Source organism: Aethalodelphis obliquidens, unplaced genomic scaffold (assembly GCF_003676395.1).
Source record: "Aethalodelphis obliquidens isolate GAN/ISIS:26980383/991018 unplaced genomic scaffold, ASM367639v1 scaffold5, whole genome shotgun sequence".
In the NCBI taxonomy this organism is placed as follows: domain Eukaryota; kingdom Metazoa; phylum Chordata; class Mammalia; order Artiodactyla; family Delphinidae; genus Aethalodelphis; species Aethalodelphis obliquidens.
This window is the reverse complement of record NW_020837949.1, coordinates 24,018,063-24,044,152: the sequence shown is the minus strand read 5'-3', so window position 1 is coordinate 24,044,152 and position 26,090 is coordinate 24,018,063. Positions and strand designations below refer to the sequence as shown.

General features: G+C 42.8%; 1 protein-coding gene across 2 annotated transcripts in view; it reads left to right on the top strand.

Moving 5' to 3' along the window:
* Positions 1 to 26,090, top strand: part of SND1 (staphylococcal nuclease and tudor domain containing 1) — a 419,010-nt gene that overhangs the window by 3,876 nt on the left and 389,044 nt on the right. For both annotated transcript variants that reach the window (XM_027102041.1, XM_027102042.1), the window contains exon 2: positions 24,657 to 24,806. In XM_027102041.1, the coding sequence (XP_026957842.1) occupies positions 24,657 to 24,806 (150 nt within the window). The remainder of the gene's footprint in view (positions 1 to 24,656; positions 24,807 to 26,090) is intronic.

The following is a 26,090-nucleotide window of genomic DNA, read 5'->3' as shown; positions in this document are numbered from 1 at the left end:
CCATTTAAAAGGGGAAAAGGATCCCTCTGCCAGTCTTTGGTTTTATGCTAAGAACCAAGATTCCCACTTGATGCTTAAGCCTTGGGACACCTAAAGGAGGAGATGGCCACAATTTCCTCCTTTGACAGGAATTGTGCTGCCAGGTTGTTGTGAAGCGGGATGTAGGCTTCCTGGTGAGTAGCTTAGTGGAAATTTCTCCAGTGTACAGCTTGTAGGAAATGCTGCCTATAATTTAGATCATTATAGCTAAGTGTTTCCTACATTTCTGAGCTAAGAAGTATGTGTCTTTCCAGAGTGTAGTGGGGATAGAGTAGTAGTCTATTAATCTGTTCCTTCCTATGTGCACTTAGCTCATGCAGACTGCGAAAGAAAAACACCTTTGCTAAGCTACTTAAAACACTCTTATTCTACTGTTCAAAGGGACAAGGTAGCCGAATAACAATATTTTAGTAGGGCCATTTGCAAAGAAGTGGGTGGAATAGGATGGAAGGCTTTTCCCTCTAGTCTTAAAATTGCCCACTTCCCAGCATGTGAGCATGGTAGCTTTCAATCAAAATTGTAAGTAAAGGAGCACTAAGTTTTTGCTATGTCTTAAAGGCTTTCTGTCGTTTTTCCTGTATGAAAAGGAAGCGTCCATCTGGCTCTAGTCATGCTAACAGTGGCTGCTGCCATGTACTAACTAATGATATAGAATGATGAGCAATCATATTTCCTTTCCTGAACGAATTTTATTGATCATCTGTGTCAAGCACTGTCTGGGTATTAGAGAAACAGTGGTAAAAAAAGTAAATCAGATTCCTGCCCTTACGGGTTCATAGAGGAGATAGACAATCGACAAGTAAACAAGAAGATGATAGTATAAGATAGTGATTTCCGGTAGGGGAATGGGACAGAGTGGTTGGGAGGAAGGGAGGGGTGGCTCCTTTAGATAGGAAAGGCTTCCCTCAGCTGAGATCTGATGGACATCAAAGAACCAGCCATAGGGGAAGAGTTCCTTGCAGAGGGAACAGCAAGTGCAAAGGTCCTAGGGGTCTCCATTGGTGATTATTTTCAGAATTTTTATAGTAGCTCTTCAGTTTCTTCAAGTTCATTGTTTCACATAAATGGTATGGGTTTAACCTGAGCTATTAATATATGTGTTTTACGGTGATAAAAGGTGGAAAGGCAGCAGAGGTGATGGTTGTTCTGGTATCCTGGTGAGATCAGTAGCAGACATTAAGTCTACTGAATAAATATAACTGATGAGAGATTGATTAAAAAAATACTTGCTCTTGGTCATATTCATGTTTCTTACAGGGCCAAGACTAAGGTTTTTTTTTTTTTTTTTTAAGATTTATTTATTTATTTGGGTCTTAGTTGTGGCACGTGGGATCTTTAGTTGTGGCACATGGGATCTTTAGCTGTGGCATGCGGGATCTAGTTCCCTGAGCAGGGATGGAACCTTGCAATGCCCCCTGCATTGGGAGTGCAGAGTCTTAACCGCTGGACCACCAGGGAAGTCCCAAGACTAAGGTTTTCTGACTTCCTATCAGCCAATCCTGTGTATTCCCAAGGTACCCACCTTTCAGTGGACGGGACCTGGATGAGAAGATAAATGCCAAGAGCAGGCTTAGCAAGAGTTACATAGTAGCTAGAACCTGTCAGTGTTTATGCTCCTGACATCATTTTTTTACTGCCTGGAATGTAGTAGCTCTGGCCTCTGACAACACTTTTAACGTAGCAAGCTTTAGGTAACTGTGATGGTGAAAATCGAAGTAGCATGCTTCAGAGCTCAAGCTAATGGTCAGGAGAGAAGAGCTTATGAGCAGTGTGGCTCATTAACAGGAGTGGGGGCTCCTGAGGTGCGGTAGTGTTCAGTGCTGGTAATAACGAGGCAAATGATTTGGCGCGTCTATGCCCCAGTTTACTTGGGGAGTGAAATTTGGGAAATAAGTGAACATTTTAGTTTTCATCAGTAAGTTCAGAAGAGAAAATTGACCAGGTTTTTGAATCCCGGTAAGAAGGTTTTAAGGCCTGTTGCGAAACTTACTTATCAGCACGGGCTAGCAGTCCAGCTGATAGGTATGGTCCTAGCAGGGTGTTCAGTAGATATCCTTTGGAATCTGGTCTTTGGATTTATTTTGTTTCATTTTTTCAAGGGAGAGCATAGCTAAATATTGCAGGAAATTTTTTTCCTTTTCAGGAGCAAGGAATGAAGTAAAGGGATTCAACTCTTTCTGGGCTTAGGTAGCTTTTCCTCTTATTTCTTGTTTGGAGATGGATACCCACCCAGGTCCTCCCACTGCCCCGCCCCAGTTTCTGTTGCTAATTCCTCTCTTGGGAGACTGACGTATGCTTTTTGTTCTTACAGCGGAAATTGATGCAGAATCACAGGTTGTGAACATTTGATGCAGATGGAGTGTTGTGGGGATTCACTTACTTTCAGTGAGACTCAATATGATAAATTAACGTCACGTTTTTCTCACTTAGCTCTAATGTTTAGGAAAAAAACCCCCAGAGATTTCAGTTGGCCTTTTTTAAAAATTAGGAAGTTAAGCAACTTACAGGGAAAATAAACCTAATGAAAATTTAGATGACACTTTCAGATGTCATTTTTGAGATGTTCAGTCTCTGATATAAACTGGGCTTGGCACATTTTCTCCATTTACATGCTTATGACGGAGACTTTAAGGCACCATCTCCTCTCTCTTTATGCCTTAACACAGTTTGAGGTGCTTTGCGTTCTCTTTATGTGGGAAGTAGCCTGCTCGGGATGGTCTTGTAACACCAACCTCATGTGTAATAGGGGGAATTGAGGAGATTTGGGAAACTGCTTCAAGTTAATAAATCCAATGCATTAACATTGTCCCTGGGAAGCAACCTGGAAGAGGAGAGAGATCATGGACCTGGGAGTAAGGGGACACAGGTTCTAGGCCAGATGCTGCTGTTCTGCAGCTGTGTGCTGTGGGGTAAGGTAGTCTGCCTCTCAGGCTCTTTTCTTTTCTCTTAAATGAAGTGGTTGGACTCATCGTCTCTAAGCTCCTTACAGCCCCCAAAGGCTGCAAATGTATAAGAAGGAAGCCCTATGTCACGTGTCTTTCAGGCATGAATCAAAGCTGAGAAATCTTATGCCTTCTGGTAGTCTTCACTTTGAATTGCTGCTTATCCTGCAGGAGACATTTTCTGTTCCCATTGCTTGTTTTTTGTTTTGTTTTGTTTTGAGAAGGTAGATTAGTTGAATTATGGTTTTCTAGTGTGGAAGACCAGAGTTAGAATTTGAAGCAGACTAAGTGATCAGACACTGGAGCGGCTGGAGGGTGGATGGAATTGAGCCATGGAGATTCCTGGCTTCAGTGGTGGTGTCGGGATAGGCTAGTGGGAGTGGTTGCTTGGGACCCAGAGGAACATGGTACCAGTGGGTTTTATTTATGCCGTCTCACCTCTGCTTCTGAACACCCAGCCATTCTCCTGGGGCAGCAGGTCTAGACCTGCGAAGGGTGGGGATGAAGAGGACACTCAGGGAACCTGTAACTCACGGGGAGAGTTTATTCTGATCCTGCGCTTGTTTGTGGGAGTCTGGCGGGAGCATGCGGCTTGGTTGGGTTCTGAGCTCTGGTTTTCACACTCTGAGGCCAAAGCTTCTTCCTTTAGATCATTCTCATTGTCTTGCAGATCTTTCCCACTTCCATTTCATGTGCTAGTATAGGAATCATCTTAATCTATTCTTGGTAGTTCCTCCCGTGGTTTCTTCAGTTTATTTTTTATTGTAAGCTTTCTTACATCCTTTCTGGGAGTAGATTTAGAGAGAGAGAAGGAGGCCAGTGATTTTCTAAACAGGTCGTTGCATCAGGACCACCTAGAAGGCCGTTCTGAGGCACTGGATTAGAATCTCTGCAAGTGTGGTTTGGGAATCCGTATTTTATTCTTTTTTTTCCCCCGCTGCGCCGCGCACCACACGGATCTTAGTTCCCTGCGGTGGAAGCGTGGAGTCCTAACTACCGGACGAGCGGGGAATTCCCGGGAATACGTATTTTTAAAAAGCCACTCCTAAGTGATTCTGAAAGAGTCCATTTGGGATTCATCCAGGGGCTGACATTTGAGACCCACTGATCTTGTTTAACTCCTGTGCTGTATGTAGTTGAAGGGGCAGGACATAAATGACAAAAGAAGTGTATGTTTTTGGGGCCAGTGCCTCTGAATTTTATACAAGAGGGGTTAGTAGCTTCTTTTTTTCTTTTTAGTACTTGTCTTGATGGCTCCCAGGACACTTTGCATTGCTTTTAATCTGTAGCTCAATATTAGGCTGACGTCCTCAGGGGTCCATTTACAGTGACTCCGAGACCCTATTCCTAGGTCATAACTGACAGCTGAGGAGTTGTTTTATATGCCTGATTTAGGCCATATGCTCATTTTAACACTCATTTGCCACTTTTCCTTCTATTTGCATAGATTCCCCAGATCTTCCTATAATTTGGCACCCATAACTTGGCACGTTATTACTATGGAAGTCTTTAGTGTCATCTACAAACATGAAGATTCTCTGCTCCTCACTTTCTGCTCTTAGAATCCTGCAGAACCACACATATGGGCTTTTTGGTTTCTCTATTTATATCCATCCTGTTTCTTGTTTATAAGCCCCGTTCTTAACAAGAACAACACCCGTAAAACCCAAAATGACAATGGTCTCTGTGGTGGTCTTAGTCTTTACTTTTTTTTTTTTTTTTTTTGCGGTATGCAGGCCTCTCACTGTTGTGGCCTCTCCCGCTGCAGAGCACAGGCTCCGGACGTGCGGGCTCAGCGGCCATGGCTCACAGGCCCAGCCGCTCCGTGGCATGTGGGATCTTCCCGGACCGGGGCACGAACCCGTGTCCCCTGCATCGGCAGGTGGACTCTCAACCACTGCACCACCAGGGAAGCCCTAGTCTTTACTTTAAAAAAAATTTTTTTATTTATTTATTTTTGGCTGCGTTGGGTCTTTGTTGCTGTGTGCGGGCTTTCTCTAGCTACGGTGAGCAGGGGCTGCTGGTTGTTGCGGTGCACGGGCTTCTCATTACCGTGGCTTCTTTTGTTACAGAGCACGGGCTCTAGGCACAAAGGCTTCAGTAGTTGTGGTACACGGCCTCAGTAGTTGTGGCTTGCAGGCTCTAGAACACAGGCTCAGTAGTTGTGGCACACAGGTTAGTTTCTCCACAGCATGTGGGATCTTCCCAGACCAGGGCTTGAACCCGTGTCCCCTGCATTGGCAGGCGGATTCTTAACCACTGTGCCACCAGGGAAGCCCAGTCTTTACTTTCTATTCCACTAGCTTGTCTAATTTGTAAATAAAACTTTCTTGTAATTCTCAAGTCTTTGAGGTCCTTATGATTAAGGGTCACATTTGCAGTTCCTTGGTGGCCTTTCCTTCTTTTGACCAGCAGTTTTCTAGTTCATCCCTGAAATACTTCCACATGCTCAGGTGAATGCCATCCAGTGTTAGTAATTTCATAATTATTGGTATTTAAATTTTCAACTTCATGCTTGTTCCTAAGACTTCAAGCAGTATAGAAGTATGTAAAGTTAAATGCAAAAATCTCTCTCTGCCCTCCTTATGAGTTTTCTACCATTCATTCTCATTCCCTTAAGTAAATGTTCTTCCCACAGTTTTTTCATGCAGATATGTACACCCTCCCTTTTTAAACAAACAAACAGAAATGAGGTCGTAATGAGTCCTGTAACTTTCTTTTTTAAATTGTCATAACTGTGTCCTAATTATACATCTACCTCATTCTTTAATGTTTGAGGAGTATTCCATAGTTTGGGTGTGTTTGCTTATCCACTCTTTTCCTGTTGATATATCAACATTCTTTGATACATCTTCGTGTTCTTGTGTCGGCATTTCCCTAAGATAGATTCCTAGAAGTGCACTTAATGTTTTCGGTAGTTGTAGCGGGCGCTTTACTTAGACTTCACCTTTTTATATCCTACCAGGATCATCTTAGATTAGATTTAGGGCAAAATACAGCTTATCCTCTCCTTACACTCATTAATCCTTTCACGGTTGGTAGTCTATTTCCCCAGTCAGTATCCTTGAAAACCACTATCTTTTCAGTGGAGGGCAGGGCTCTGCTCCTGGGGATCATTAAATCACTACTCTTTAATTGGTTGAAGGCCCCCAGATGTTTTGAGGTCTTGAACTTCAAGGATAGTAGGCTCTTAGAGCTTTAGCCTTACCGGCTCTCTCTGGGTTCTAGAGAGCTCCCTGGCTAAGAAAGGGTGCAACTTCCTACCTCTGGATGACAGGAGGAGGTCAGAGGCGAGGTCCTGCGAGAGGCCTGACTTTTCTTTCCTACAGTGTGGTGCGTAGCTCTTCCTCATTTTTCTTCTTGGATTAGCAGGTGGGGTGGTAGTGGTGGTGAGCCTGACACCTCCTGCACGGGGAAAGTCAGCCATTTTTAGAGTTGTTCGGAGAGGCTGAACCAGGGGAGTCTTGTTTTCAGCCTTTGGTCCAGCTCATCTCAACCCTGCTGATGGTTTACCTCCAGTTTCCGGGGCTTCCGGTGTGCGTGTGCCCCTCCCATATTTTTAGCACATTGGAACACTGCCTCTACTTTTATTGAGTTTGAAAATCTTGGGGGCAATCAGCTATTTTAAAAATTGAAATATTATTTTAAAAGGAAATGATTTCACCATTGAAAATGGGAAACCAGTATTACTTCCTGGTTACTACTTACTAGAAAGTACCTTTAGAAAAACCCCACAATGAGAACTAAACAGCGAGTGTTATTAAATTCTAGCTAGGTACAGCGTTTCGCAGCGGGCTCTCAAGGAAGTGTGTAACAAGTGGTAGAGATGTGCTAAAGGCTTCCTGCCGTCAAACTGAAACTTCGTTTAATAGAAGGGATTGAAAGAGAATTGAAAAGGGGACAGGAGACAGTTCTTATTTATGTATAAATATTACATGCTGGTACATACATGCAGGGATCATATACCACCTAAACCAGTTTTTCTTGGTTTGTTTTTTAAACAAGCCCACACTTTGGGAAACAGACACATAAGTTGTGTCTTGAGGCCGAACCGAACTGATTTTCTGTGATGGCTGTGGCCCACGTCATTAGCTTCACTGGCTACTAGCCACAATACCTTGGGCAAGTGACTTTACCCTTTACCTTCCAGCTTTGCCTGTAAACGAGCATAATAACAGTGCTCACCTCATGGGGTTGTTGCTGATAGAATGAGTGAGAGAAAGCGGTGTTCTGACCATTGGCTGGTGTTAGTAGTCCAGCACTTTCCGCATCTGTCCCCAGCTTAGATGGGACTGGAATTGGAACCAGCTGAGGTAAAATGAGAGGAAGAAGGACGCCTGGCAAGTTTTGTGATGTTAAGGCGGTTCAATTTGAAGGACTGGCTTTAATTTTGAGATTATATTCTTACTATTATTATTTTTTTTGGCTAAAATGTCCTTTACTTTATAAATGATGTGATGGCCTTTGTTTTCTTTCATGTCCTCGGTACAAATAAAAAATGTATAACATGTCAGTCCTTAATTTTTGGAAGTGGGGGAAACTCTACTGGTCTGGAATCTTTAAAAGTCTGGGAAGCCCTGGCTTAGCAGAAACTGTGCACTGGCAAATGTGTAACCTTCTGAGCTTTGGCGGTATTAATTTAACCGTTAGGAAAGATTAAACAAATTTAGGTAACACGTGGAAAAGGGCAGCTGTATGTGAATACTAGTTGTGGTTCAGCGGCGCAGGTGAGGCTAATCAGGCAAAAATACAACGGGCAAAGTTTTGGTTTCCTTTGACTTCTGCCCCATCCTCCCAGGAACCCTCTAGCCTCCGGTGCTTTAGGACTGGGCTGCATTTCGTCTCCACCCCCAAAGGATCAAAGCTTGAAGTTGATATATTTCGAAAAAGTTTTCCACTACAACATAAAACATTTTCTGTTTTCTTTGCCCCGAGGTGGACTAGTTTGTTTGGGCATTTTCTGGTCCTCTTTGGGAGATTGGCAGAGAGGAACAATGTGTAGGACCAGCATAAATTGGTTATTTGTGAGGAACAGCCCCTTACCTGGCCTCCCACCTTTGTAAGGACAGGGCAACTTACCTCACAGTTTGCCCAGGGCTGTTGTCTTGGCACAATTATCAGTAACGCCCCATTTTCACTCTCAAAAGTGTTCTGATTTGAGTGATAAAATGTATGTTTTATGGGTTTAGTAAGAAGAGTCAAGTCTGGGAGAAAGAGTGGGTTGGCATAGTTCAGCAGAGGCCAAAATAAACAGAAGGTAGATGGTTTTTTAAGTAGCTGCTAGGATGGCCTGGGGCAGGGTGGAGGGTCTCCAGGCTTTCATGGAGCACAGGCAGCCCAGGCTTGAGACCAGGCTGTGCACCTGATTCTGGGTAAAGCTTTGGGCTGATGAGATTTTAGGTGTCCCTCTCATTAAAATGCTGTTAAATAGAGGCAGGTAACCTTGTTTGATGGTGGAAGCGGGACCTCGTGAAGTTAAATACTGAAGGTTTTCTTGGAGAATGGATGGGTTGGAAAAATCAGATGTGATATTTTCAGATCAGTTTCTCTGTTTTAAACATCTCTTCTGGGGAGACGGTGAAAGTGACAGGTCTTGACAGAGGCAGAGGAATAAAATGGATGAGATAAAAGGCAGCAGAAATGGGTAGGTCCAGGTGGGAATACTCAGATGTTCGTGAAAGCAGCTGTGAGCAATCTGCTGTCGATGTGCAAGTTGAAGGAAACTTGCCTAAAGTGAGGAAGGCCTCCTGGAAGTTTGTGGTAGAGAAAGGAATGAGAAGCGAGACATTTAAGTCTGTGTTTCCAGTCTCCGGAATGTGATGTTAGTGAACTTTTAAACTTTATGAATTCTGTTCCAGGAGAGGGAGGATGCATTATTTTATATATAACCTTTAATACCAGGGGCATTTTTATTTTTGGCAACCACCCAAAACAGTGACTTACTCTGTCAAGTGTAATTTAGCTGCTTACCTAACAGTACTGTCCCCAGTCTTCATGGAAGGTGGGGCATTTCTTCCTCCCATTCCTTCCCCCTTTGTGTAAGTAAGGGGGAGGGAGACTCCATCCGAGTACCTGGGAATCCCTCTGAGCTTTATTATTCTGTGTGCAGTAATTGCTTGTGTTATTACTCCTGGCAGGTGAGCCCTTTTGCAGCCCAGAGGCCAGGGGGCTGCCTCTGTTACTTAAAAGCCGAGTTATCTTGTTAAACTCCTCTCTTGTGAGAGCTTTAGACTCTCCTGAGAACCTCCCACAGGCTCTCTGGAGCCCAGGCCCGGCTCCCGGTTCAGCCTGCCCTGCCCGGGTGTTAGTCATCTCATGCCAGCGTGTCACAGAGCCAGTCAGTGTGGGGCTGCCGGCCAGACTGCGCGGCTTCCATTGAATTCTTCAGCGTCCCCCGATTGGTGCTCTGAATGAAAGTATCTCTCCTACTCTCGTGTCAGAAGAAAATGTGTTTCCCTGATTATCAACAGGATGAAGGTGAAAGCCAGTGTAGAGAGAATAATAAACTTGGGACTCAAGATTATCTGAGGAATGGGGAAAATCGGTTTTTGAAAGGGGTTGATGGCACAAGGCTAAACAGTAAAGATGCCCCAGGAGTCTGAGCTGTCCATAAACTTTCTTGTGAGATTTCTATGCTTTATGTGTTACAAACTTTCATTTATTTTGAAAGAAAAAAAATCAAAAGAAAAAAAACGGTGAGGGGAATCAAAGAGCTGGGCTTTAGTGATAGTATAAGGGTAAGTAGAATATTATTGGCATTTTTTAATAAAAATGGAGGAGCAGTCTCTTCTGGGCAGTACTTGTAAGCAAATTCCAGATCATGGCCAGATAGCCTTAGTTTAACTTCTTGAAGAGGTGTGCAAATCTGTGCATTATGGTTAAGGATGGGGGTGGGCTGGGCACACCAGCATATAGTGGGGAAGGAATGACCACTTGTAATCTTCAGCTGTGTTAGGTAATAATGGCGTTCATCACACTCTCTGAAGGATTTTAATAGTAAGGGGAATCTTGGGATGGTACATTAATTTAGCAATAAAGGACTCTGAAAGGTTTATGGTAGATTTGTGGTTTGTACTTCTTTATTTTGACATCTAAAATTGACTATCAACATTTCAAATAGGAAAAGTTTCCAAAGAAGTTTGGACAATAAAATGGGAACATCAATGCTTTCCATGGGTAGCACAGAAGTTTCTTGACTTTCCCAAGTTCTACAGTCAGTCCTACATATAAGCCAAAATAAATATATTAGGTATTCTTGAGAGACAATTCATTCTGAACAGTATTGAGTATTATGCTCATAATCCAACATCCGTTTGCTATAAATTAGTTCTAAGAAAAAATGTGCATGGCTTTACAGAAGCAAACCTGAGGAACAGTAAATGCAATAATCTTCATTCCTCTAGAATGTTGCAAGAGTCTGATATACTTTCACTTAGCTGTATCTGTCTGGTTCAGGCCTCCTACCCCCTTTTTAATCCTGGGGTTATGATTTGCTATTTTGCCTAGTGTACCTTTTGCTCAGGGATGCAGTGATGGCAGTGCTCTGAGGAGGAGAAATAAGATGACAGCAGCTGTGGCCATTGAGGCTGGGAAAGCAGTAGCTGGGCTTTCCCCCTTTCTGGATCAGGTTTTGTGGTTACTTCTGTCCTTCCTCTGAGCACTGGAGTTGGGGAGGAGGCACGAGAGTTAAAGGGTGGGGAGGGCTGGACGTACAGACCCCGTTAACTGAGTAGCCCCTGGAATGCAACCTAGGCCTCTCCACCCTGCCTTGGCAACTTGCTTGGCAACTTGCTTCATCTCCATTTGCCCCTGAAGCGGGGAGGAAATATCTTTGGCCTCAGAACACATTTTTTCTTGAGCTTCCTTAACAGAAGACCTGTCTTTGGGGAGTTGCCTCTGATACCTGCAGTGCCAGTGCATCAATTCAAGAGAAATAAGACCTTAACCTTCCTCTCACATTTTTTAGCAGTTCTGAAACGTGGAGTGGACAGATATGCAAAGTGTATCTGAACCAAAAAAGGCACTGGTGATTTGAAACCCACAAAATAGGCTAAGGCCAGACACCCTAGAAGTGTGTATTTTGAAGCATTTAAGAAAACAATTGGTGACTTTTTGAAGTGCCTTAAAATTTCTCACAGTCCACAAACCACATCTTTGGGCTAGGGTTCCAGTTTGTCATTGTTTGGTAAACAGTATTACAGGGTGGGATGTGGAAAATATTCAGAAGGCATACCCTTGGAATTTTTAATCCCATTCATGACAGGCATATGAACATATCTGTAATACTTGGTGTACAAACAGTGCTTAGAACGGATCTTTACATCAAAGCCTTAGTGTCTAGAATTCGGTGTTTTTAGTGGCTGTATTATACTCTAACTGGGGTCTGGTTGGGAAGGCGGGGTGGGTTCTGAGCCCCTTGGACAGGGCTGTGAGGTGCCTTGATAGTAGCTTCAGCTTGTCTTCTCCACTGAGCACTTCCCTCCTTGTCAGTGTGTTCTTTGCCTCCACTAATATTTCACTGTGAGCTTCTTCCCTGGAGATAAAATGAAAAAAATGTTACTCTCATCACTATCAGTTTAGGCATTTTTGTTACCGTGGTATTTGGCTTTGGGATGTAAATCTCTCAAGAGATTCTTGTCTATTAAACAAGAATAAATATAAGAATCATCGAAAATATAATCCTAGAAGAGATGACAGTTCTTGTTCAGACAGAGTATCTCTTTGGGGGATATAGGAAATGACTGGGGAAAGTGGGAGGACAATTGAGTATCGAATAGTTAATCGGGAGATTTCTCCAGTGTGGTCTGGGACATAGATTTGAATGGTTTCTGTTGACAATAGACTTCATAGCTCTCAGGAAGTAATTGAGTGGTTGGAAATGAGTTAGGTAAAACATTCTTAAAGGATGTAACAAGGAAATTTGACATTGCATAATAAGAGGGCTGATGAAGAAAGCAGGTTGAAGAAAATGTTCCCAGAGGAAACACAAACTTCTTAGTGGAGAATAAAATGATACTGAAGTTTGTAGGAGTTGCCTTAGAGAGGACAGAGAGAGAGGGCTGGACAAAGTACTGAACTCTGGGAGGGGAGAATCTTTGAGGGGAGGGTTAGGTGAGGACGCGCTTGCCTGTAGGTCATGCTAGAGAGGGGTTCCCTGTAAGGCCTTGGAGAACCTTTGGGTTACCTGTTGTCATTTGTCGGAAAAACAGCTGTGAATGCAGTGCATACTCTTAAGAGCTTGGCTCTCTCGTTAGCTTCAACAAAAATCCACTAAGCTATGAGCTGCTTAAGGACAAGGACTGTGTTTTAATTGTTTTTGTCCCTTCTTTCCAAAGTCTAGCACTTGATACTTGTGCTTGATACATACTAGGACCATTCATTTATTCAGAAAAAACACTTACTGAATGCTTACTTTGTCTCTGGTCTTGTTCTGGGCTCTGGGGCTACCATGGTGAATAAGATAGATGCAGTCCTTGCCCGGAGAGAGCTTGCACCATGGAGTGGAAAACTGATACTATACAATTCATTATGCTATTTAATGTTGTGATGAATTCTATGGGAGAGAAATACAGAGGCTCAGAGCATATATGGCATATAGCTGACCTAGTCTGGGGATTGGGAAGGCCTCTTTGAGTAAAAAAGTTTAAGCTGAATTTGCCGGAGGACATGTTTGAGCCAGGCAGATTCCCCAGGCACAGTGGGGAATAAAGTGTGTGTGTGGGGAGATTAACCTCGTTGTGCCTACCTGTCACCTGAGGATCTTATTAAAATGCAGATTCTGAATCAGGAGGTCCAGGTAGGGTCTGAGTCTGCAGTTCCGACAAGCTCTCAGGTGACTGCTGGTCTGTAATTGCCTTCAGAGGCTTTCTGTGCATCCTCCTTCTCCCCTTTCTTTGTTTCAGTTGAAAGATGATGGGTCAACACCACCCCCTGCCCCGCGCTGTGCCTCCCTCCATCTGTAGCCGTGGTGGCTGCAGTGATTTAACTTTTCAGTGTATTCAAAGTATAGTTGATTAGCTGTAGAGACTCTTATTCTTGCGGAAGAGGAAATCAGGATTTGGTAAGGATAAAAGAAAATAAAATCTAAACTTGGGATCCAGTGTCTTGCAAATTAATAGATTTCTCTTGGCATTTACCAAAACATCTTTCCCTTTGTTTCTAGACTAGAGTGGGGGACCCAGGCATTGTTTTTGATAATCAGATTCTTCTTCATTAATAAAGAAGGCCAGCTCCTGAGGAAAGGGATTACCATCAAGATTACAGGATTTAAACCAAAAATATGGATGGTGCTCTGGCCTCTTAGAGAATGTTCTCAATAGAGGACTCTGAACTTTCATCCATTGTTTCTCAAAACTTTTGAGACATTAAAGGGTTTTTGGCTTTTCTGAATATAAAATCTAATTAGATCACACATGTAGGTTTTTAAAATCCCCACCAGATAACTAGCACTGGAAGGAAGAGGACATCTCCCTAAAATTCAAGATCCCTTTTGGGAGTGATAGCCTTTTCTTTTTTTTTTTTGATGCAGACCATTTTTAAAGTCTTTATTGAATTTGTTACAATATTGTTTCTGTTTTATGCTTTGGTTTTTTGGCCGTGTGGCATGTGGGATCTTAGCTCCCTGACCAGGGATCTAACCTGCACCCCCTGCATTGGAAGGCGAAGTCTTAACCACTGGACCGTCAAGGAAGTCCCCAGCGATAGCTTTTTTGAACTGTGTGCTCAGAGGTTGGAATTCTGTGATTTGAATGTGTCTAGCATATTATCTCATTTGGAAGAAGAACATGAAGCGATCAGCGGATCATATGGGATGATATGGTCCTTGCAACACAATAATGGTTTTGTCACTGAACTGAACTTGGGTCTGCTTTGCTACACAGCAAAGCCAATTTATTGACACCAGGTTGTGGTGAAGTATGTTTATTTGCTGGGTGCCAAGCAAGGTGGCTTGTGTTCAGAAGACCTGAACTCCTTGATGGCTTTCAGGGGATGATTTTCTTTTTTTAAATTTTTATTGGAGTATAGTTGATTTACAATGTTGTGTTAGTTTCAGGTGTAGAGCGAAGTGAATCAGTTATACATACACATACATCTACTCTTTTTAAAATTCTTTTCCCATGTAGGCCATTGCAGAGTACTGAGTAGAGTTCCCTGTGCTATACAGTAAGTCCTTATTAGTTATCTATTTTATATATAGTAGTGTGTATATGTCAATCCTAATCTTCCAATTTATCCCTCCCTCAGGGAATGACTTTTATTTATTTATTTATTTTTTAATTTAATTTTTTTTTTTTTTGCGGTACGCAGGCCTCTCACTGTTGTGGCCTCTCCCGTTGCGGAGCACAGGCTCCGGACGCGCAGGCTCAGCAGCCATGGCTCATGGGCTTAGCCGCGCCGCGGCATGTGGGATCTTCCCGGACCGGGGCACGAACCCGTGTCCCCTGCATCGGCAGGCGGACTTTCAACCACTGCGCCACTAGGGAAGCCCGGGAATGATTTTTAAAGGCAACATTTGGGGAGAGGGCTGCAGGGTGTATGACTTCCTTCTTCTGATTGGTTGATGGTGAGGTAACAGGGTGATGTGAATCTTAATTATCAATGTTCTGGTGCCTGCCTGCCAGCCAGTGTGGGGTATACAGTGTGTAGTCACTGTCCTCTACCCAGGTGGGGGGGGTCTTAGTTTGTGCAGAACAACTCAGAGATATGTGTTAGATTGTTTGTGTCCCTTGAGGAGGAACTAGAACTCTGTTTTATCACTGAACTATTCTCGTTACTTCTCTTGTTTAACTGCCTTTTGTTTCTGTATTCCCTCACTCCCCTAATGAGTAACTGCTGGAGCCTGCTGTTTGGAACTCTGGAAGGCCTAGGAGACTAAAGCCTTCTATAAACAAGAAATGGGGGACACGGAGGGGCTTTTGTACCCGGGAGGGCCCTACAGGATCCTGCTTGGTTTCAGTTTGACATTCATTCTTTTAGTTGTGTGTGCGGAGGGGGTTTGGGAGGGGAGCAAGACAGATTTTCAGAATCACCAAGGAGTTCTTGTTCTAAGGATTTGTTTTGTCTTTGAGGCTCTAAAGCAGCTGGTAGTATGTTTTGCACCTTTTTCAAAAGGTTTTTAAATTTTATTTAAAAATAATCTCAAACTTACAGAAAAGTTGCAAGAATAGTGCAAGTAACTCCTGTGACTCTCCTCGCAGAGGTTGCCATATCATCTTCTTTGTATTTATAACATATAGTCATTATTTGTGGTAGTTCTGTTCTGTCAAGCCACAAGCACTGAATTAGTGAATTTTGAACCATCGCTCCTGTGAGAAATACTGAGTTAGTTGCTGTGAGCCTCTGGTCACCACATTTTCATCAAGTAATAGATATATGACCTTGTTCTGTGTGCTTTTGTTTAAAGACCTCTTACTTGGGGCTTCCCTGGTGGCTCAGTGGTTAAGAATCCCCCTGCCAGTGCAGGGGACATGGGTTCGAGCCCTGGTCTGGGAAGATCCCACATAACGCGGAGCAGCTAAGCCCATGAGCCACAACTACTGAGCCTGCACTCTAGAGCCCGCGAGCCACAACTACTGAAGCCTGCACACCTAGAGCCCGTGCTCTGCAGCAAGAGAAGCCACCGCAATGAGAAGCCCGCGCACCGCAACGAAGAGTAGCCCCAGCTCGCCGTAACTAGAGAAAGCCCGTGCGCAGCAATGAAGACACAACACAGCCAAAAAAAAAAAAAAAAAAGTCCTTACTTGATATGTAGTCTTGATTCATTAACTTTGAACATATGAGCAACAGCACTATAACTTGTGCCTAAATGAAAATTACCTAATATTTTCTCTGTAGGGCACATAACAGCTTTCTTTGTGCTTAAGAAAACTTCATGACTACCCCTGTGGGCCATTTTAAACAGCAGAATCACCACCCAAAAGCCCTGATCACTGCAGTAATTTTCCTTCAGCTTTAATAGTCTGAGTACTTGACCCTAAACGTTTGGTCGAGGGGTCAAGTCCTGGAGTGATCAGATGATCACTCTTATGCTCTTCTGGAGTCAGTTTTTGGTTCTTTTCCCTTTTTGGTAATTTTCACACGTGACGTTTACTCTGATAAACTCTTTTGACAACTGGAATGGATTTTTCTGGAATGACACTTTGTGTTTGCCTGCCATATAGTTCCTGCTGAGTTCTTATTTCTGAGTAACTCTGGTTCCTTGACCACCGTGGAGCTGAGCCTTGGGGTAGTGAGGACTTGGCTCTGCAGAGGATCATCACCGGGCTTCTGGCCTCTAGGAGACTGAGCTAGTTCCTTTCTGGTTAGGCTGTATTTGTGCAGGTTACAGCCTTGTGTTCTTTATGTTAAGTCACGGCTGTTTTGATTCATAGTTCTCATATCAGATGTTTAATATTTGGGGTTTATTAGAAAGTGCACGGGGAAAACCTGTGTTCTAGTCCTGATGGCCATCATCTAACTGTGCCACAGTTTGTTGTGAGGATGGAGAGGAGTGGACAGTAGGGAGGGAAGAGAAGAGAGACCAGCGTGCCCTTAACATTTCTTGCGTACCTACTAGGTGTCAGGTACCGTGAGGCATCTCGCTTAATAATCATAACGTCCAGAGAAGATGGCAGTAGTATTGTCCTCACTTATAGATGAGGGAATGTCATCACAGCGTTCGGAATGCTTGTCAGTTGAGTTTGTGTTCAAACTTAAGACTATCTGATTTCAAATTCATGGTCATCTGAGGCTGTGATTGTCAAGACACTTTGTCAAGTTTGAAGTTAAGAATAAACTTAAGATACGATACTTATTTGCCATGATCTCTGAGGACAGAGGTTCAGAAATCACTTAAGTGGGTATCTTAGGTGATAAAGCAGGGAAACGAGATCATGGATTATTTCTCTAATTCCTTCTGGTTGAATTCAGTGGTGGGAGAATTTCCATGAATTTGATATTCACTTGTAAACCCCAGGAGGAAATGGTTCTTTTTCTGTGGTACATATACTTCCAGTCTTTACTTCAGACCACACTTTGAGCCTTTTTTTTTTTTTTTTTTTTTTAATTTTGGCCACACCCAGCGGCTTGCGGGATCTCGGTTCCCCGACCAGGGATTGAACCTGGATCACGGCAGTGAAAGTGCCGAATTCTAACCACTAGACCACCAGGGAACTCCCAAGCCATTTCTTATAAAAACGATATTGGCTATTATTTATTGGGTCTTTTGGCCACCCTCTGTGCCAAGGGCCTTATTCCCTTGTTTAGGTTTCATCACACCTCTCATGGATATTCTGATATACTTATTTTATAAATGAGGAAATTGAAGCTAATAGAGCCAATGAACTTTCAAAAATCACCACTGACATGGATTTGATTCTGAAACTAAATTCTTATTGCCACTTACCACTGCCCCTTCCCTGATTATAAAGATGAGCAGTATGTGTAACTTGAAGTGGTCGTCCAGAATTTATTTTTGCTGTGCACGTACCATTTAACCTGCCATAAAACTAGTTTTCATCTCATTCCTTGTCATAATGTTTTATATCAGAGGCTGGCAAACTGACTCTTTGAAGGGCCAGGTAGTAAATACTTTAGCCTTTGAGAGCCATGTGGGCTCTGTATCAGCTACTCAACTCTGCTGTTTCAGTGTGAAAGCAGCCATATAGACTATTACATAAGTGAATGAGCTTGGCCATGTTCCAACAAAACTTTATTTATGGAAGCTGAAACTTGAATTTCATACTCTTTCCATGTGTTACATAATATCCTTTTTTTTTTTTTTTAACCACTTAAAAATGTAAAAACCATTTTTAGCTCATGGGTTGTACAGAAACAGGTGGTAGGGCGGATTTGGCCACTGGGCTGTAGTTTGCCAATCCTGCTTTTTATCATTCTGAAGTTTTCTTCCTTTGTGTCTCCTTTTTGGGTATTCTTTGATAAAATTGAGACTGCAAGTCTGCTTTCCCTGCATATGGTAGTGTTTAATAAGTGTTGATTTGGTTTGGGGAGCCAGCTCATGGAAGCTTTGCTGGCTTAGTGATTTAGTCTCTGACACCTGCTCTGCTGGCACACGGAAATGGAGATTTTTAACTGAGGAAAAGATTTAATCAGTAGGTAACCTCACCTACCGTTTTAACAGATAGCAACTCCCCAAATGCTTGTTTCTTCCTGTGTCATAGTAGAACATCAGGTTTGGGGACTTCAGGTCTAGTACTTGCTCTGCCATCAGTTTTATTTTAAGCAAAAGTACTTTAGCCTGTCTCATTTGCAGATTCTTCATCTGTAAAATAAAAGGGCCTTGATTAGATGCTCTCGGTTAGCTGCCCTCTCTCTGCAGGTGATCGTTAGAGTCCCCTTGGGATTTGAACTTGCTTCTTTCCAAACTGAGGCCCAATTCATGGTACAGCTGGCCCTGGATTGTCTCTCCTGAAAGAGCTGGTGTGCCTGGCACAAGTGAAATGGCCTGCCACGAGGCCATGGGCTTCCAGGTCATTGTGCTTGAATGCTGGGCCCTTTCATTTAGGTTTGCCTCTTGCTTTCGCCAGAAAAAGAAAGAAAAAGCCGGTCATGTTGGCGCATATGCTGGGAAAGACCTCCCAGACCACACGGCTTAGGCTTTTCTGGGATTGCTTGCTCCTTGTCTAAATGACGTTTTAATTTTCAAGAGATGATTCTTCCTGTGGAGGCAACAGCTCTGGCTGCCAGGAAGCATTTTTTCTGATATACTAAGATTTTCTCCAATCTCAGTTTTTTTTTTTTTTTTTTAAGTTCTACTTGTGCTTTAATTCCGTTTCTTTAGAGTTTTTTGCTTCATTAAAGTGCACAACAGTTCTTTCCCGTCCCCTGATGGTATTTTTAGGTGGAGAAAACACCTTGTCCAGAGAAGAGTCGCTGGCCTGCTTCTTTGTCCTCTAAACATGCAGCCTTTGGGTTGTGGCCTTTGCAGACTTCTGGATGGCATTATGGCCTGTTCTTAGTTCTTGGACTGTTAATGATTTTCTTGGTTCTCCTTTCTGTGCCACAGAGGGAAAGGAGTTCATTCTACTTGCTGTGTTGTTTCTCAGAAAAAGCTTGTATTGTTTTTGGCCATCTTTCTCCTTTTTAGGGCTTTGTAGATTTCACTAAAGTTCTGCTTCTTTCCCGTGACTTCTATCTTGTTATTTCTCGAGGACTTGAAAGTTTACAGAAGCCCTTCATTCTGTTGTGAATCCCCATGCCTGAATTTTGGGTCTGAGTAGGCTGCCTTTTAAAAAACTTTTGTTAGTGTTGTTCAGCTAAGGGTCTAATCTTCCTACAAGATATGGAAATACCCCTGTGGAAATAGACATTTTATGTCATATTTTTGTACTTCCATATTGGATCTTAATTTTTTTAATTTAAATAAATTCACATACCATAAAATTACTCACACAACTGTTGCCACTGTCTAATTCTAGAACAGTTTTCATTGGTACTTAAAAGAAAAAGAAACCCTGGACTTACTAGCAGTCACTCCCTGTTCTCTCCCTCCAGCCCTTGAGAACCACAGATCTACTTTCTGTCTCTATAGATTTGCCTGTTCTGGACATTTCATATAAATGGAATCATTTCAATATGTGGCTTTTTGTCTGGCTTCTTTCACTTAGCATAATGTTTTCAAGATTTATCCATGTTGTAGCATCAATCAGTACTTCATTTCTTTTTATTTCTGAATAATATTCCATTTTATGGTTATACTAGATTTTGCTTATCTGTTTGTCGCTTGATGGACATTTGGATTGTTTTTACTCTTTTTGGCTCTTATGAGTAATGTTACCATGAACATTTGTGTACAAAATCTATGTGGACATGTATTTTATTTTTCTTGGCTTTGTACCTAGGAGTGAAATTTCTGGGTCATATGATAATTCTATGTTTAACTTTTGAGGGACTGCCAGACTGTTTTCCAAAGTGATTGCATCACCAACAATGTATTAAGGTTCTAATTTCTCCACATTCTTGTCAACACTTGTTATTGTCTGTTTTATTGATTATAGCCACCCTTGTGGCTATGAAGTGATATGTCATCGTGGTTTTGATTTGCATTTCCCTTATGACTAATAATAAATGTGCTTACTGGCCATTTGTCTATCTTCTTTGGATAGATATCTGTTCAAATCCTTGCCCTTTTTTTTTTTTTTTTTTTTTTTTTGCGGTATTCGGGCCTCTCACTGTTGTGGCCTCTCCCGTTGCGGAGCACAGGCTCCGGACGCGCAGGCTCAGTGGCCATGGCTCACGGGCCTAGCTGCTCCGCGGCATGTGGGATCTTCCTGGACCAGGGCTAGAACCCGTGGCCCTTGCATTGGCAGGTGGATTCTTAACCACTGCGCCACCAGGGAAGCCCTGGGTAGGTTTTTGTATAAGAAGTTTTCTATCTTTTGGTGTTTGTGGTCTAGGGGCTTAAGAGTTAAACCAAGTCATTTATCAGTATCTAGTGAAGATTTAAGGTGGTGTTCCTGTTGCTGTGCAGTATTTTAATAGCTGCCCATAAAGTGTTTCACTGTAGGTAAATCTCCCAGTAAACCTATTAGTGGGTTTGAGCAGTTTGAGTCCCCATTTTCCTTCTCAGCTGGCTTGTTTCAGCCTTTGTCACCATCCAACTTGTGCCCTGAAGCCAGGTCCTCTGAATCACACCACGTCTCTCTGCAGCCTTTATTGTCAGAGATGAAAACTGTCTAATTCATAACCTCAATCACACTGACTCGTTTTGACAGCTGTTTTCACAAGCCTCCTGCTGTATCAGGTAGGGCTAAGATCATTTTTCTAGAATATGTCATTTTATTAATATAATTGGATAAAGCAGTTACCATATGACTTGCTTTCTATGCCCTATAAATTAGCAATTAATGATAATTACTGCATCCATGAAAGTTTGCAACATGAATCAGTACAGCTTTGGCAGAACAATTACCCCTGTCTCCAAGAGCAGACATTTTTGTCTGTTTTATTTCACTGAAGTATGTTACTTGCCTGGAACAATGCCTGACATATAGAAGGTACTCAATAAATTTGTGTTGAATTAATAAATGAATGAATAAATAAATGGCTCAATCAATGGATAAAATTATAAGTAATCAACTTCAGATGTTAGGTCTTGTGATTTACAGAGGAAAAATGACTTGTTTTCATGCCATATGAGATACAAGTTAAGTTTGATATATAGACCCTTGGTCTTTTTCATATTTTACCTAAAGACATTTTAAAGGACTTCCCTGGTGGCGCAGTGGTTAAGAATCTGCCTGCCAGTGCAGGGGACATGGGTTCAATCCCTGGTCCTGGAAGATCCCACATGCCGTGGAGCAACTAAGCCCACGTGCCACAACTACTGAGCCCGCGCGCCGCAACTACTGAAGCCCGTGCGCTCTAGGGGCCCATGTGCTGCAGCTACTGAGCCCACGTGCCACAACTACTGAAGCCCGCGCACCTGGAGCCCGTGCTGCGCAACAAGAGAAGCCACCGCAATGAGAAGCCTGCGCACCACAAAGAAGAGTAGCCCCACTCACTGCAACTAGAGAAAGCCTGCGTGTAGCAATGAAGACCAAACACAGTCCCCCCAAAATAAAGACATTTTAAGTATTTTTCCCCCAGAAGGTCTTTCCCTTGACTTTATTTGGTGGGGAACCTTAGACAAGAGAAGCCCATTAAATATTTTTATTGAGGAAGAACTTGAATAAAGACTTGATAAGTGAGGCAGGTGGAGGGAGTTGAACAGTACTTGGAAGATGAAATGGGGAGAGCAAAAAAGGAGGTGGAGTGTGTTTTGAACTATTTCAGTTCCTATAAATAATAGGAAGGAAACAAATTCTTCCCATATAGACAGGTCTCTTCCTTCCATAATGGTCTGCAGACAGTCTTTTCCTATCTCATCGCCAAGGCTGTGGCCAAATGAATGAGGGGGAGAGAGTTTCAGAGGAAAGATGTAGCCATGCCAGTCCTCTCCTCCTGGGGGAACAGGAATAGCAGTACCTGCCACAGTGAATATCTGTCCTTGTTGCTTGGGAGGTTGACTTGGTGGCTGCTGTTTGCATTTGTATCCTCAATAGTATAAAAGGTGTTGTGCTGCCTATAAAATCACCTCTCTCTAATATTAATTCAAGTACTGACTGTTGTCTGAATGGCATATTTGGTGCAGTAATGCAAAGAAGCTCTGACAGCAGTCTTCAGAATAGCTTTCAGGGCAAGGGGAGAGTGTACAAATGAGGTTTTTCAAAATTCCTTTGTACAAGTTGTTCACTAAAGCCCTTAATGGGCCCGGGATAATAGTTATAGACCCACTGTCCCCCAGGGATCTACTTTACTAGGTCAAGGCATTAGAGGTAACACCTTGCTGATATTTAGGGGGAATAAGAGGGTACTCATCAGTCATTCTATTCTTGAGCTTTTCAGCGGGTTTCACCAGACTTGAGAAATAAGGATTGTTTCTTAGCCTGGGTCAGTGCTCACTGGTTAGCCAACATGAGTTTCCAGCTGGGCTTCCCAAGAGGTACTGGGTCTCCTGGGAGTGCTTTATTACTTTTTGTGAAAACTTGACAAAAATCAAGGAATAGCCCTTTGAGACGGGTGCTCTGCTTTGTATGCTCTATGCTTCTCAGTCCCGTTGCGGTCTGTACATGAATGATTTCAAGGCAGTTATTCAAAAATGTGCTATTCTTCCGCCACGTGTGAAGAATTGACTGTAAATGAATCATTTCCAGGTTCTTTTCCTGTTCTTCCTTTGTCCCTTCTCATTTCAGGGACATCAGCCATCCTGTGCCCTAGTATATCTCTTCTTTGGTTTTGCTTTGTTTGAGGGCTTGTCTTTTTAGAATGTCAGATCCCTGGGATGATGTCCAGGACATGGGTTCTCAAGAAAGGCTGTAAGCAAGACTGTTTGGTTGGAAGCTGTAGGGTTTAATTGCTGGTAACACTCGATCACAAAGGATAAAAATGAAAAGCATGACTTGTAGCTAGGTAAGGAAGACAGTCTTTCGTTATGTGTGTCATGGTGTAGCCACGGAGGAACCATTTAGACCAAGGTCTATATGCTTGAGGTATTGGGGATAATGAGATGTTAATCTTAGCACTAATTAAAAAAAAATTGGACTATGTATATTTGTTGGACTATGTAGATTCATACAATGGAATACTGTACAGCCACAAAAGTGAATAAACTAGTGTTCTGGCATGAATGAGTTTCACCCAAAAAAAGGGCAGAAGAAGCAAGTCACTGTTGGGTACACACAGTAGACTCAGTTTAAGAGTTCAGAAATAGGAAAAACAAAACCACCATATTGCATAGAGATGTATACGTAAATGGTAACACTGTACAGAAAAGCATGGAAGGAGGGGTTATCACAATGGTCAGGATAGTGGTGGCGGTCAGGAGACGGGGCTGGGAGTAGAGAGGGACACAGGGGAGCTAAGGTTCTGCTAGTGTTTTGGTAATTAACTTGGGTGGTGGTTACATAGTTGTTTGCTTCTTATTCTTTAAGATGTACATATATGTTTAATGCACTTCTGTATTTATATTAATAATCCACGATTTAGAGCATGAGTTAAGGTGGAGAGGTGAGGGAGACAAGTCAGCTAAGCAAATGCATATCAAAGTGGCTTCCTTCATATTCCTTCCTTTCTTCCTTTGAGTCAGCTTCCTTTCCAAGGACTGTTCCCTTTACAGAAAACTCCGTGGTCTTGTCTGCCGCGGAGTTCTGCATTGGCAGGACTCTCCAACCTTCCATCTACTAACTTTTCATTCAGCAGCTTTTTCTTGTTTTGAAGGTGGGATTGAGCCTTTCAGCTCTTGTGAAGCCAGTGCTCAAGGCTCCCTGTTGATTGAATCGTGCCTCGCTGAGCGAAGAATTTGAATAGCTTGGGCGATGATTCTCATGTTTTTCTGTGTGCCGTCTCTTCTCTTCTCCCACGTGAAATCCTTTCTTCTTCCCCCCGCAAATATTTTAAGTGAGCTTTAGAGCTCATTCCATAGGTGCCAAGTGGGTTTTATGCCTGGCATCCTTCAGAGAGAGAGGGAAGGAGCTGCTGGACTTGGGAGCTTTAAGGTGCTTCTTCGATGCCCCTGTTGTAATCACCAAGGGCGTGGGGTTTCTAGATTCTCTCTTCTGTATTTCTCTCTTAGCCTAGAGTCTGAGCACTGTCTACAGAGGAAGTGTGAGCACTGGACTCTGGCTGCACTGCCTCCACGTTAGCCCTGGGAATCCTCGGCTCCTTCTGGCTGGTGTGGCTGGCGTGTCGGGGCTTCTTCCTTCAGCTTCCACTTTTCTCTGGCCTTCTTCCATTGCTTGCCTTTTCCACCGTAGAACAGCACGTGTGGATGGAGACATTAACTTCTTAAATACTGAAAAGAACACAGGTGGTGGTCAGCTTGCTGGGATGAAATTACAAAGGTTATCTCCATGTCTCGCATGCCTCTTCACCCTAGTCTATTTTGAGTCTTCTATCATTTTGTGTAATTCTTATTTGTATTGCTGGGTCAGTCACTTCAGAATCTAGCCCAAGGTTTTATGTAGGTATTTCTCTTATAAACTTAAAAATAGTCTTGTTCATTCAGTCATCCAGCAAATATTTGAGTGCCTTCAAGAGGCCGAGTAGTTTTCTAGATGTTGGGGATACAGGAGTGGACCATCGTATTGTGGTGATGTTACCTTTAGACGGCTAATTTTCTCTGTTTTCCCCCTTATCTAGGTCCTCTCAGGGTGTGCCATCATTGTGCGCGGGCAGCCTCGTGGTGGGCCTCCTCCAGAGAGGCAGATCAACCTTAGCAACATTCGCGCTGGAAACCTTGCCCGCAGGGCAGCTGCCACACAACCTGATGCAAAAGACACCCCGGATGAGGTAGGTGCTTCCCCTCCCAGAGGCTGTGGACCCAGGTTATAGCCCAGTCTCCTCCTTGACTGCACATTTGATGTACTCTTTCTTTTCTGTATATTTCAAGTTTTTTTTTTAAAACATCTTTATTGGAGTATAACTGCTTTACAATGGTGTATTAGTTTCTGCTGTATAACAAAGTAAATCAGCTATACATAAACATATATCCCCATATCTCCTCCCTCTTGTGTCTCCCTTCCACCCCTCTAGGTGGTCACAAAGCACTGAGCTGATCTCCTTGTGCTATGCGGCTGCTTCCCACTAGCTATCTATTTTACATCTGGTAGTATATATAAGTCCGTGCCACTCTCTCACTTTGTCCCAGCTTACCCTTCCCCCTCCCCATGTCCTCAAGTCCATTCTCCAAGTCTGCGTCTTTATTCCTTGCCTGCCCCTAGGTTCTTCAGACCCATTCTTTTTTCTTTTAGATTCCATATATACGTGTTAGCATATGGTATTTGTTTTTCACTTTCTGACTTACTTCACTCTGTATGACAGACTCTAGGTCCATCGACCTCACTACAAATAACTCAATTTTGTTTCTTTTTATGGCTGAGTAATATTCCATTGTATATGTGTGCCACATCTTCTTTATCCATTCATCTGTTGATGGACACTTATGTTGATTCCATGTCCTGGCTGTTATAAATAGAGCTGCAATGAACATTGTGATACATGACTCTTTTGGAATTATGGTTTTCTCAGGGTATATGCCCAGTAGTGAGATTGCTGGGTCGCATGGTAGTTCTATTTGTAGTTTTTTAAGGTACCTCCATACTGTTCTCCATAGTGGCTGTATCAATTTACATTCCCACCAACAGTGCAAGAGGATTCCCTTTTCTCCACACCCTCTCCACCATTTATTGTTTGTAGATTCATTGATGATGGCCATTCTTACTGGTGTGAGGTGATACCTCGTTGTAGTTTTGATTTGCATTTGTCTAATGATTAATGATGTTGAGCATCCTTTCATGTGTTTGTTGGCAATCTGTATATCTTCTTTGGAGAAATGTCTGTTTACGTCTTCTGCCCATTTTTGGATTGGGCTGTTTGTTTTTTTGATATTGAGCTGCATGAGTTGCTTGTAAATTTTGGAGATTAATCCTTTGTCAGTTGCTTCATTTGCAAATATTTTCTCCCATTCTGAGGGTTGTCTTTCGGTCTTGTTTATGGTTTCCTTTGCTGTGCAGAAGCTTTTAAGTTTCATTAGGTTCCATTTGTTTATTTTTGTTTTTATTTCCATTTCTCTAG